This window comes from Xiphophorus hellerii, chromosome 12 (assembly GCF_003331165.1).
Source record: "Xiphophorus hellerii strain 12219 chromosome 12, Xiphophorus_hellerii-4.1, whole genome shotgun sequence".
NCBI classification, from domain to species: Eukaryota; Metazoa; Chordata; class Actinopteri; order Cyprinodontiformes; family Poeciliidae; genus Xiphophorus; species Xiphophorus hellerii.
The window spans coordinates 6,482,640-6,495,937 of record NC_045683.1 but is presented as its reverse complement, the minus strand read 5'-3'; the positions used below and the strand labels follow the sequence as shown (position 1 = coordinate 6,495,937).

Below are 13,298 nucleotides of genomic sequence, written 5' to 3'. Positions count from 1 at the left end.
TTAATCCACACAATAATTTAATAAAATCAATCACAGACTAGAAAAGAGAGTGAAGGCATTTTACACTGAAAGAATAAAAGCTCAACTGGTGACAGGTTTCTTTTAAATAATTACATTTTTACAGCCAAGTTGTAACACTTTCATGAGCTTAGTCAAGTGTTCTGTACATCATTAATTTATGGTATATAATGAGTATTTGATGTTGTGTAGCTCATGTAGCATTGAAGCGAGAAAGGTAACATTCAGGTTTGGATTTTTACATTGAGCACAACAAAAACACATTTCAGGTTTTCTGGATGAAAGCAGAAGAGAATCCAGTTCAACAGATAATCAATAGATTTGATGAACAGCAGAGCATTCAATGACAACAACTTGAATAATTTAGCTTTAAATTGAAAAGTTTTGCCAGTTCAAGTACTGAAAGAAACTGCATAACACAAAGTCACAAATTATACTCACGAAAATGAATAAATATATATTGGTCTGTATGTAAGAGAGTAGGCAGAAGTGGCACAAAATATTGGTTAGAATATTAAACTTAAGCTTTTTAATTCTGTGGAGGTATCTGCAGTAAAAAATGGTAAATAATTATGACATGTCTTCCCTTTTTTCTGTTAGTAAAAGAAAACCTTTTTCTTCTTTGTAGTGCTAGAAATGATCAAATCTTAAACAAACAGATTCCGTGCACAGTTCTCAAAGTTTACATACTCTGATTATGGGCATAAATACCCTTCTCTAATAATTTCTGTAAAATATATATCTTTTTACATTTTGTTAAAACTGTCACCATGCCATGACAGTATAAGATGAGACTGATAATCTGTGAAATAAATCAAGCTCCCAGTCCTAACTGCAGAAATACACCGCTTGGTCAGAAACAACCAATCAGAAGAGGAGGAGGGTCTTAGTACTGTCAATCAAGCTTGTGTGCATGCTGCCCACACCCTCCTCTTGCTCTCTGCTACACTACGACTTCTCCCCATCAGCAGAGTCTTCCATCAGACTACGTAGATTAAGTATGACAGCGATGACGGCAAATAAGCGAGTTTTGCTGTAACAGTAAGTTGTTTATCTCCCATTGGCACATGTAGTTGCGCCTACACAGGTAGAATTAACAGCACTAAGACTTTCCTCCTGGCTCTGATTGGTTGTTTCTGACCAGGAGCTGTGCATACAAGTGGCAATAGTTATAGTGGGAGAAGGCAGAGGAGCTTGATTTCTTCACAGATTATCTGTCACGACACAGTGTTAGCTTTAGCAAATATGTAAAAGACATTTTTTCTTAATAAAAGTTACATACTGCAGCTTTAAAAGATTACATACAGTGGGATTTCGGAGAACAAAAGAGAGATGCATGGATCAAATAATAGTTTTGGACCATATTTATCAGTTTTATATTTTACCTCAGACACTCGTGTAGATACTGATATAATATGCAATGTTTTGATGACTTAATCTGCTGTTAGTCTACATGATTTTGCACCAAGTAGATTGAATACCATAAAATAAAAGTAAGATTTGTATGCTGCCACTTAAATCTATGATGAACATTTGAAATGTTTTTAAAATATTCAAATTTGACAAGATTAATCAATTGGATTGATAATAATGTCTGACTGTGAGCATACAAGTTTTACCTCTATGTATCTTCTGAGACTGTGGCTACCATAGTTAGTTAAATTAAAAATTATAATAATGACATTTGTAAAACAAAGTTACATTTGTGCTCGGAGTACTATTGAACAAGCAGGAGAGTGGAAAGGAAATCCAAGAAGCATAGAAGCATAAAGGCACTGTGTTTTTTCTGTCTTTTTTTTTTCTTTTTTACAAGAAGCTAACAGAACTAAATCAAAGTTAATCCTGTCCGATCACGACTACTTTTGTTCTTTTTTTATAGGTAGAAAAAGAAAAAAAAAGTCCACAACCAGAAAACCAAGTTCAAAAATGAGAAAGCTGACCTTCAAAACACCAATATATCAGTTTTACAGAAAAACTATCAGAGGAGAGTGAAAGAGCATTCACAGGAGTCCAAACTGGGAGACAGAACCAAGTGCAATGGTCAGTCAGGAGTGAGGACACTGATGGCTGTCTCTGCAGTTTGCTCATAAAGCGCCCGCAAGATCGAAACATAGACACAAAACACACACATGTGTGTGTGTGAACTTCCAGCCTCAAGCTGAAATACAGGAAAAGGTGGGAAAAATAAGCAGGAATACTGGTAGAAAATACTGAGGGTAATAACCTGCATCTTAAACAATAGAAAACAGAAAATAATAAGCCTCATCTGTTCAAATACAAAAAGAAATCTTTCAGCACATTTGGAAATTGTTTTTTTACACGTTTGTTTAATGAGTGCAGATAATACAGTTTAAATACATCACACACCTCTGTACAGTAGACATCTTGTTGTTTTTGGATTAGGCAAACTAGTCTTTACAATACAAGTCCTTAGGCTATGACGATTTCTTTTTTTCCCTCTTCATTAGTGTGTTTATTTAGCGTGTCCTCTCAAAGTACTCCTTGAAGGTCAGCTCCCCTTTTGTTCAACATGTCGCCTCTCTTTGTCAGTCCTTGAAGGAGCTCAGAGATATTAAAGAAACTTTCTGTGATGGCTTCCACAACAAGCACCCCTCAACATGCAACTGTAATGAAATTAACTGTTGGTGTTTCTGGCATGTGGAAGGCTTTTCTGAGAAGTATTTAAGAAAACATGTAAAAGTTTAAAAGTTAAAAGTGAAGGGAACAAAATGCATCAACATAATAAATATGAACATAATGCCTTTGAAGCCCATGTTATTAAAATCATTTTGTCTTTCAAAAAGCCCCTTACATACAGATACATTGCTGGCACCAATAGTAAAAATGTGAAAACCCCTTTTAAAGAAACTAACCTTTTATTGTGGTAACATAATTTTACGGAGAAAAGAAACCAACCTTTAATCTGAGTATTTGTTGCCAACAAACCCATAAATGTTGATACCCCTACCGTCAGTACTTTGTACAATCTCCTTTAGGCAACAGGACAATCTCTCCAGATGAGAGTCCTTGGCCCTCTTTCCTGCTCTCTCCTCTTCAGTTTACTCCACAGGTTTTCTACAAGATTTAGATCTCAGAAGTAGGCTGAATTCAGCTGAGTGAACAATTATAATGTTTTGGATTAATATTAGCCTGAATGACCTAGTCATGATGCACTACTTTTACCATCGTTGGATTTCAATTTAAAATGTCCATGTATAGTCAAAGAGTCAAATATTCAACAGCTGTAATTAAGTTTCTAGTGTATTTGAAAGATAAAAGCCTCCTCAAGTTCACAGTTTCTTCATCATACTTAACAGTAGGCACAAAAGAAGTATGAGGGGAACCTGGTGCCACTAGTGGTTTTAAAAATAATTTGAAAACAATTTTTTAAAATAAATTTTCTTCATTGACTAAATTTAATGAGGAATTTTCTGTGTTTTATTTTTAAATGCGCTCAATAAAAGATTGAATCATTTAAAGGCTTTTTACACATCTCTACTAGAAGAGCCCAAAAATTGGTCAGTGTCTGCAATTCCTTAAAAACAAATTTGCATGTGCATAATTACGACCCCTCTCTGTCATGTACCCTTTGAAGGCATAATGTCAACTCTGAGACGTAATCAGGCAGAGAAACTATGCAGAAATGACAATAAAAACTTGTTATAAAAGATGTGCCATTCAGAACACCTAAGCTTAAAGCTAGATATGTCTAAATGCTGTAAACAATCAAATATAAGAGATACTTGTGTTAAATGTCATATAAAGGAATGCTATCTGGCCAATTTAGACTTAGTGTACATGGACATTCTTTTATACTTTCACCAGCAGAACGGCACTTGAAAATAAAAGGAAGATAAAAAATCTGTGTGCTTTGTGCATTTTGATTCTCGACCAAACAGAATCAGGAGGTCAAAGTGTCATGGTCCCAGAACGTATTTGTGTTTGTTTGGATACATTTTTTATACTGATGATGGTGACTTTACGTCCAGATGCAAGGATGACCTTTAAGTCCAGCTTTCCTAATAGATGACCTCGTAGACCGTCGCTTTTTTGTCTCCTGAGCCCGTCACAATGTATTTATCATCTATGGAGATGTCACAGCTCAGCACAGAGGATGACTCCTTTGACTGAGAAGGGGATATAAGACAAAATGTGGTTATATGTATTAACAAAAAGACAGCCTTAGCTCCATGTTGTATTACATATATATCTTGTCTCTTCCAGCTGCTGCCATCAGGCAAGAGATACAGAGCAATAAAAACCAGGACAAATCGCCTAAAAAACAGTTTTTACCTGATGGCAATCATGGCACTAAATTCAAAGGCATAAGAACTTCTGCTCTTGACACCACTTTATTATAAATGAAAATTCTCCAGGCGCTGCAACCATCTTCTGATGTCTATTTATTTCTCATTTTGTACTATTTATTTCTTTATCTTTGTATATTATGTATATACACATAACCTGCATCTTAACTCGAGTCGAGCAAATCTCAATCTCGTTGTAATCTGTTGATGACAATGACAAATAAATCTTATCTTATCTTATCTTATCTTATATCTCTCTAAACAGAAAATTCCTAGATGCAGGGGCTGTTCTGTCCCTCTCACCTGGAAAATGCTGGCTCCATATGGAGTTCTCCATGCATTGAGTAGATTGTCTTTTCCTGTGCTCACAAACCACTTCCCTGCAAGGAACGAAACAGAACACAGTGAAAACTTATACATAAAAAAGAAAAAAAAAATCAACCTTCTGTTTGTGAACATTGACATTTGAGTAATGATTTTACTCTCTATGCACTTCCTGCTTTCTTGTATTTTCACTTTGAATGTGGAGAACTTACACAGTCACATTTTTTGTAATACAGAGTTATCTATATTACAAAATATAGATATTTTAGTATATTGTTCTGTACATGCACGTGATTTTTTTTTTTAGGTATGCAAGACCTAGGTGAACAAATAAATGTTTAAGCCTAACCAATTCAAAATACTGAGAATACTGGTTAGCGGTCCAGAATTTGACCACCTGTGTACACCTTTTTATGTCTAAATTAAGAAATAAACAAGGAAGCTTCATTTGATGACAGTGTCATTTATGTCCCCCTGACCATGTTGCACTCTTACCACAGTGAGCAAATCTTAGTGAGAGCACGCAGCTTTCATGTAGATGGAGTTGGTACTTGTCAGGTTTGGTGACGTGCAGGACCTCTACGTTGCTGTTCTCCATCCCCACAGCCAGCCACTCGCCTGTCGGACAGTAACCCAGAGAGAAGATCTGCAAAAAAGACAAACAGTCCTCTTTTAAATATTTTATTATACTAAATGTTTTTTTTTTCTTAAGGTTTTGTTGGCTCTAGTGCCCTTCATTTGAAAGTAGTTCGACAGGAAAGAGGGTAATGAGAGAGGGGGAAGACATGCGGCAAATGTTGCAAGGCCGGAAATTGAACCTGCAACTACCGCCACGAGGACTAAGGCCTCAATGCATGGGTTGTCCTTTGCCCCTGCACCACCAGGTGCCTCCCACCAGGCAGGGAGGTGTGACATACATATGTAGTGTCATATGTATGTCACACTACATATGACCCCAGATCATATGTAGTGTTTAAAACATTCAGCATTGTAACGTCAAAAATGTGCTCATGAATATGTTGTATAAATGTGAAAAACCAGTAAAAGACTTAAAAGATAGTTTAGCTGAGAAATAGTGGGTGATAAATTTGCTGAGACTGTAAAACTTTATCAGCCATACTGCTCCCTGTCTTGTGTTCCCTCTCTCTCAAATCTCTTTAATGCACACTCACGCCCTCATGTACAAACTGAGGTTGCGAAATGGGTCCTATTCAGGAAAATTGCTATAATGGTCTCTTATCGCTGCATTTCTTCTTACCTGAAAAAAAGTGAATTCAAACTGCAAGTATTATTGGTGTTAAAAGTATTTGAGGGCATGACAAAAATAGTCTGGCCTTTAGTGTGCACTGTAAAAAAAAACGGCCTCATTTTACGGTAAAAAACTGGCAGCTGAGTTGCCAGAAGTTTACCGTCTTTATACGGTAAAAGTCTGGCAACCAAAACTGCCATTTTTTTACCGTATTTCTAAAATACGGTAAAATTCTGGCAACCAAAGCTGCCAGTTTTTTACCGTATTTCTAAAATACGGTAAAATTCTGGCAACCACAGCTGCCAGTTTTTTACCGTATTTGCTAAATGCAGGATTTCACCGTATTTTTGAAATACGGTAAAATTCTGGCAACCACAGCTGCCAGTTTTTCACCGTATGTTGTAAATGCAGGATTTTACCGTATTTTTAATATACGGTAAAATTCTGGCAACCACAGCTGCCAGTTTTTTACCGTATGTTGTAAATGCAGGATTCTACCGTATTTTTAAAATACGGTAAAATACCGTACTTCCTAAAATATTTTAAAAAAAATAAAATGTGGTTTTGCCGTAGTAAATACGGTCATGCTGACTGAGGCATAATATCTACATGAGTGAAAAACACATCCAGACTGTATGATATATTGACATTTTATTGTAAACCCTCCCCCCCAAAAAAAACTTATGGTAAATTACTGGTCTCTGTTCCTACCAGAATTTTACCATACAAATTATAGTACAACAACCAAGGAAGTGTAACTTGTCAAGCATTTCTATACAGAAAGTTATAAAGAAAATAATTTCTAATTAAACAAAAATACAGATTACGAGTAATCCACTTAAAGAAACAATTTCTATTTAAAAAGTCAAGTTAAAAAAAGAACTGATTCTATTTTATGTCCAGTTTCCTCACGGTATTACTGAGATCTGGAAAACAAAAACAAAACAAACAGTATGTGTCCACATAAGAGATAACATATTGTAGAAGACAAAATGGTGATAAAAGGATTCTTGTTCTGGGTTGAGAGTCACAAGTCGCTGAGATCAGACGTTGCTCAGGATGGTTGTAGTCTTCCCAGTCACAGGTTGAAATTGAGACTCGCATGTTGTCAATCGGGTGTTTCCTCTCTGCTGGAAAACAAAAAGAAAAAGTTAGAAAGATGCACTACATGAACATCTTATTCGCTTAAATGTTTGTTTCACCTTTGTTGACTTGCATATGGACACAGGTACTTCAACCAGGTGGTGTGATCATTTCTGACTGAAAATTCAGTAGTTAAACCTTTGTTTGTTGTCAACAGGTGTGATCCTCTGGTCTGCAACCAGACAAAATACACAAACTAAAAACAAATATAACTGTTTTAGGCAATTTATGAAATAGATACTCACCATTTATCTGAGTCTCATGAAGGCCAATAGGTTGTCTTCAACCATTTATGTAAGTTACATTTCCTGCAAGCTAGCAGAAACAAAGCTGTAAATGTGAACACTTTTCATACAGGCAAACAAATTGATACAGCTGAGACAATTTATGCTAGGTTAGTTTTTCTCAGTCACTTTTGGTGCATTTCTCGAGTCATTGTTGGCATTTACAAAACAGTAAGCGCATTTCTCAAAACAATTTGTAGAAACAGGAAAAATAGCATTTGTTTGCTTTCAAAATCCTTAGTTCAGCTCTTAAAATCCTGTCTGTTAACATATCAGTGACTCAAAATAATAAGTTATAGTCTCTCTATGTACAGATAAGACAGTCAAATCGATTAGTCATGAGAAGAGACTACAAAAGGATCATTTACGCCAGTGTTTCTCAACCCTGGTCCTCAACGCCCCCCTGCTCTGCATGTTTTAGATGTGCCTCTACTCCAGAACAGCTGATTCAAATGATTGGATGACAATCAAGTACTGCAGAAGCTTGTTAATCATCCAGAGATACAATTCAGGTGTGTGGCAGAAGGGAAATACCTAAACCTGCAGGACAGGGTGACGCTGAAGACCAGGATTGAGAAACACTGATTTACGCTTTTGCTATAATTTATTCATGGACCATGCCATGGTGATTCAGAAAGAAAAAGACAGAAATGCAGAGAACAAAAAAAGTAGAAAAGGAGCCACAGGACAATCTCCTCAAGGAAAACTGTACAGTGCTGTAGAAATTACATTACATTTTAATTTCCATAGTCACTTTGTTCCTTAACTCCACTGAGGAATCTTTTTTCCTCAGTGGGGTTAAGGAATGAACAGTAGGGTGGGAGGACCTCCATCAGCATCATGTTGTGGGTCTCAGCCATGTCCTGATGTTGGACTGATGGAAACTGGCAGATGTCCTCAGCCTCTTCTGACTCTTCTTCTGCTTTCCTCCCAACTATTTCCTCCTCAGCCTCACTCCTCTTCTTCTCTCTGGCTGTTCACTCTGCCCAGATACTTGTTCATCAGTTCTCAGACATGTAACATTGTGTTGTGTTCTGACTATATAGAGCATAATGTTGCCAACTGATGGTTCACAAGATGCACCTCCAATCTGTTTCAGAAAACTGGTTGATCGTTGGTTGAGCTAATGGTTCATACACTGACCTGTTAGAGAAACTCAGGACTCACTTGGGAGCAATTTACCAATTCAGGACAGATTTAGAAAATAATAGAATATAAATTAATTAATATATGATTCACATTATGACAACTTTAAGACTTATGCATGTTAAGACTTACACAATGAACTGATGCTATTTTGGAAGTTGAGAATTCAACACAGACACGTTGTTGTCCTGTTGTCCTCATTTTCTGTATACACCCTTTATCCTCCGGGTCAAAATGACCCGTCTTCAATAAACCCCCAATATAAGCAGCTTAATTGAATTTTAAACACCAAATTCTATCTTGTATATTGTCACTCACCACAAAATGTGTGAATACTTGACTTTTCCCTCTCCACTTGAATTTCTATAGCTTAAGAAAAAAAATGTGCAAAATGAGTTTCGAATGCATTTTTATTCATCACAGTGACTAATTTTCTTTTACTTTTCTCCAGTGAACAAGAGGATGTACAATACAAAAATATGAAAAATAACATAACCCATTCAACTAATTGGCACATGTAGGGCAGTATGCAAGTGCACAGCCTTTGCAGATATATTTCTTACACCTGCAGCACACAGTATGTGTTTTACAGTCTGAGGGCAGAACTGACATCTCTTCCTCTTACTTGGCTTAGCTGAGGAAGTGGCTGTGGTAGATGGATCCTCAGGTTGATCAGGAGCTGCTGCACTCTGAATAGCTTTCACAACTGCTGCTGAGGCTTCTGTGTGGGGGACATGCTTCCTTCTTTCAATGAGTGGAGTTACAAGTGCCTTTCCTAGCTGCTCCAGGAACACCCTCTTCTTGTTGTGCTTATGAGACATCCAGGTTGGGTTGATCTCTATCCAAATCACAAAGGCATTGTAGGAGGACACATCAATGATGTTGTGGAAGATGACCAGGGGCCAGCGGGCAGTCATTCTTCTGCAGCTATATGCTCCAATCACCTTATCTAGGTTGTCCACACCTCCTTTGTTTCGGTTTTATTCCAGGATGATGATTGGCTTCCTGTCCTCACGGTCACTAATGTCGCCGTCTTTGTGCAGTGTGCTCAGAAGAACTACATTCTTGTTTTTCTTTGGGAGGTAGGAAACTAGAGTGGTGGTGGGTGTGAAGGCAAACTTTGAGGAGAAGACCTCTCTCTCCTTTGACCCAAGCAGTGCAGGTGGGAGCTCAGGCTTGTTCTTTTGAACTGTACCAACCATGGTGATCTTCCTCTTCAGGAGCTGCTGTCCGAGTTCATAAGAGTTGAAGAAATTGTCACATGTCACATTGTGACCCCTCAGTCCCTCTGTCACATCAAGCACAACTCGCAACCCCTGGTTCTTCTCTGGGCATCCACTGGTTGACTTCCCAGTATAGACTTGCATTTTCCAAGCATAGCTTGATTCAGAAGCCACCCATGACTTGATCCCATATTTTGCTGGCTTGCTGGGCATATACTGCCGGAAAGGACAACAACCTTTGGACAAAAGACATTAGCATCAGTGATTAGTATCAGTGTCACAGAAAACAGTCAAAGAAATCAATAGTGAAAATCACTTTTATTACAAATATGAAAACAGATTACCTCTAAATGGAACCAGTTGCTCATCCACTGTTACATCAGGCTCTGGATTGTAGAGGTAGGGCAACCGCTCCACCCACTTGTCCCATACCTCTCTTATGGCTGCAAGTTTGTCTGTCATACGTCTTGCTGGTCTTGATTCACGGTCATCAAATCGCATCAGTCTTGAGTAGGTGTGAAAGAGTTTGACTGGCATTGTGGCTCGGAAAATTGGCCTTCCACTCTCTGCTCACTTCTGCTACTGATTGATCTGAGACACAACTAAAACTTTGTAACATTTTATGGTTTGTAAATAACTCTGTGACCTTGATTTCAACTCCATTTGCCTCACGGGTCATTTTGACCTGAAGACCATCTTTGTACCTTTTTTTGTACAGCTTACATGGAAATGAGAATAAAAGCAACACTGAACTTTTTCTATTGTCTGGGCCAATCTAGGAAAAGTCTTAAAATCTCAAGTTAAAAAAATTACATTTAGGGGATTTTTTGGGGGGGGGGGGGGGTTTAACACAGTGGCGGGTCATTTTGACCCGAGGACAACAGGAGGGTTAACATATTTTGATCAAGACGATAAAAGCAAATTACAATTATAAAAGCATAGAAGTGTACATAACCAGCTACATGATGTACAAAAGCAAAACTTGCAAAACTAATTGTTTTGATGTGCAGAAGTGACACAGTAATTTGAAGATTGAACAGGTAGTTTTAAGAATTTCAATTCTGTTCTGAGAGATGCACCCAAACTGAGAAAAGCTGTAAAATATTAATATTTAAATTCTCTTATCTTCAAATCCTTCAACTGTCATGGACCCAGTGACTTTAGTGCAAGTATTTTGGGTGTGAGAGTCAAGAGGTCAAAGGAAAATATTAAATAATATCTCTGATGCCAAGCTTTATACTTCTAAGTATTACCAAAATATTGAAACAAAAGCTAACATGTTCTTCAGAGATTTAACTTGCATGCATGAACATTTCACACTCAAAGTAATTCAAATTAATTATTGAACCAAACTTGGAAAAAGTTGCTTCTGCCATTAACAATAACTTTAAGCACATGTAGTCTGAAGTAGACCAGAAATATAATCTATGCAGCCGTTCCTACAGAAACATTAATGGAAGTGTTGCATCTGTGAAGATTAAATGTTCCATATAGTAAAAATATCTAGCTGCAGTGCATGTACATAAACAGCATGGCTCAGAAACTACACATTTCTTTGTCAGTTGGTTAAAGTTAGCTAACTTCAGTTGAAACCGTGAAAGGGACTCACCTGTGATGTGTTGCCCTTCTCCTCCTGAACGTGCAAAAATAGCAGAAATTTGATTTCAAAGACAGTAGCAGCATCTTGACAAGGACCAGGCCTACTGGGCTCTCAGCACCCTAGTTAGCAACCTTAGTTAGCACAGTGACTTTACTGTGTTGAGTTCAGGACACCACTACAGGAACAGAGTTAAAAGAATCTTGCTGCTGATGCTGAAGGATCAAGCAGCAATGCAAACTAGATAATTATTTGTTTACATGACAAATAACAGTCTCCATTTACTGTAAACCCTACTATTTATCACAATAACAAAATGAAAAACTCTCTAGACCAGGGGTCCCCAAACTACGGCCTGCGTCATTTGGTCTGGCAATGCCGGATCTGGCCCGCCTCCTCATACCAGAGAGCATTCAGTGTATTTTTTCATATATTGTATTTTCTGGTTTGTGGATTTCTCTTCAACCACCAGGGGGCTCTTGAGCAGATGTTAAACTAACTTTCCCTCAAATATATACTAGTCAGTCCCAGTCACCGTTTCACTCACGGTTTTTTCCATTTCCATTCTGGGTAAAAATCTATCTAAAAGCGACCGCGAATGTGTCGTAGTCAGCAACCCCCCCCCCCCCCCCCCCCCCCGTCGACAGTTTCAAAGACAGAACAGCCCCCCCCCCCCCCCCCCCGCCGACAATAAGTTTCTAAGGTATCTTTCTCCAAAAACTAAGACCGGCCCCCGAGCAGAGAAAGGAACAGCTATGTGGCCCTCGCAGGAAAAAGTTTGGGGACCCCTGCTCTAGACTATTCTCTACTAATAGCACAATATTTAAAACCAAGTGTGGGATTTGTGAAACTTCAATGATGGGTGACTTTACAACTTGTATGATTTTGGATAACACTAGAATTGTTCTTTATTGAAGTTTCACAAATCAGATAAAGGTTTTACAAATCCCACACTTGGTTCTAAATATTCTGATATGAGTTGAGAATAATCTAGTCCAGATTTGAAGAGTCTAGGTGTTGTAGTTTTTTAGCTAGAGTAAATTAAAGATGCTGATTGCAGTGAAAAATTAGGTGGAATTGCCCTTTAGCCATTTCCCAAATTGGAAGCAGCAATTGGAAACCAACTTCAGCTTCATTCAAGCAAGAGGGGCTAACATACAGTTCTCTTAATGTTAATGATCAAATGCTCTCATAAATGATGGTGGCGTTGGCTGTAGGAGTTTGCTTTGCAATCGGTGGATCGCCAGATCGATGCCTGGTCTACTGCTGAGATTTCAGTTTGGTGTATTAAAGGCATTATTAAAAAAGAAACCAAAATATCACACCAGCATTCTGTTCTTTGTAAAAAATTATTTTGCAGTCTTGTTTACGCTTTTACATTGTAGATCTAAACATCAGCAAAATTTGTAATTTTGGCTGATTGCTACTGTTAAGTTTAGGGTAATTAACTGCTGGCAATATTACAATTTTTTAAGAACTTTACAATTACTTATATTTTTACACTATATTTCTGTATTTTCTACATTCGTGACTGTCACAATTATTTAGGATATATGTTTATTCAGTTATGATAATGCCATGTATTTTCTACGGCAGTATAATGCTGTGAATATTCTGGTCAGTAACTGCTGGCATTTTACAATTTTTTACCGTAAATTTACTGACTTTCTTTGCAGTTTCGACTTACGGTAGTTCCATGTAATTTCTACGGTAATGCAATGTTTTTGGATACGACGGTCAAAAACTGTTGGTTTTTTACAGTTTTTTACCGTAAATTTACTGACTTTTTTTACAGTGTGGGTTAAATGCTCTGAACTGAGCTGGTAAATTACTGCAATAAATCAAAAGCAGAGACGGTAATCACACACGCTGCAATTGGCAGGGACTCGTCCATCGAAGTACAATTTTTACCAATCTGTAACATTTTTACTTTACAAGTAACACAAACTACCGGTACAATAAGTTTGATAATAACCCAGCCGTCTTTGCCCCAGTGCAACAGCTTAC

General features: G+C 37.6%; 1 protein-coding gene across 3 annotated transcripts in view; it reads right to left on the bottom strand.

The window, feature by feature from the left end:
* The window catches only part of LOC116730340 (transducin-like enhancer protein 4), a 54,830-nt gene continuing 41,532 nt past the window's right edge, over positions 1-13,298 (bottom strand). For 2 of the 3 annotated variants that reach the window (XM_032579478.1, XM_032579480.1), the window contains exons 18-20: positions 5,145-5,295; positions 4,629-4,705; positions 1-4,145 (exon numbers count right to left, since the gene is read on the bottom strand). In XM_032579478.1, coding sequence (XP_032435369.1) covers positions 4,038-4,145; positions 4,629-4,705; positions 5,145-5,295 — 336 coding nt within the window. In that variant the 3' untranslated portion in view covers positions 1-4,037. The remainder of the gene's footprint in view (positions 4,146-4,628; positions 4,706-5,144; positions 5,296-13,298) is intronic. The other variant, XM_032579479.1, reaches the window with a different exon arrangement.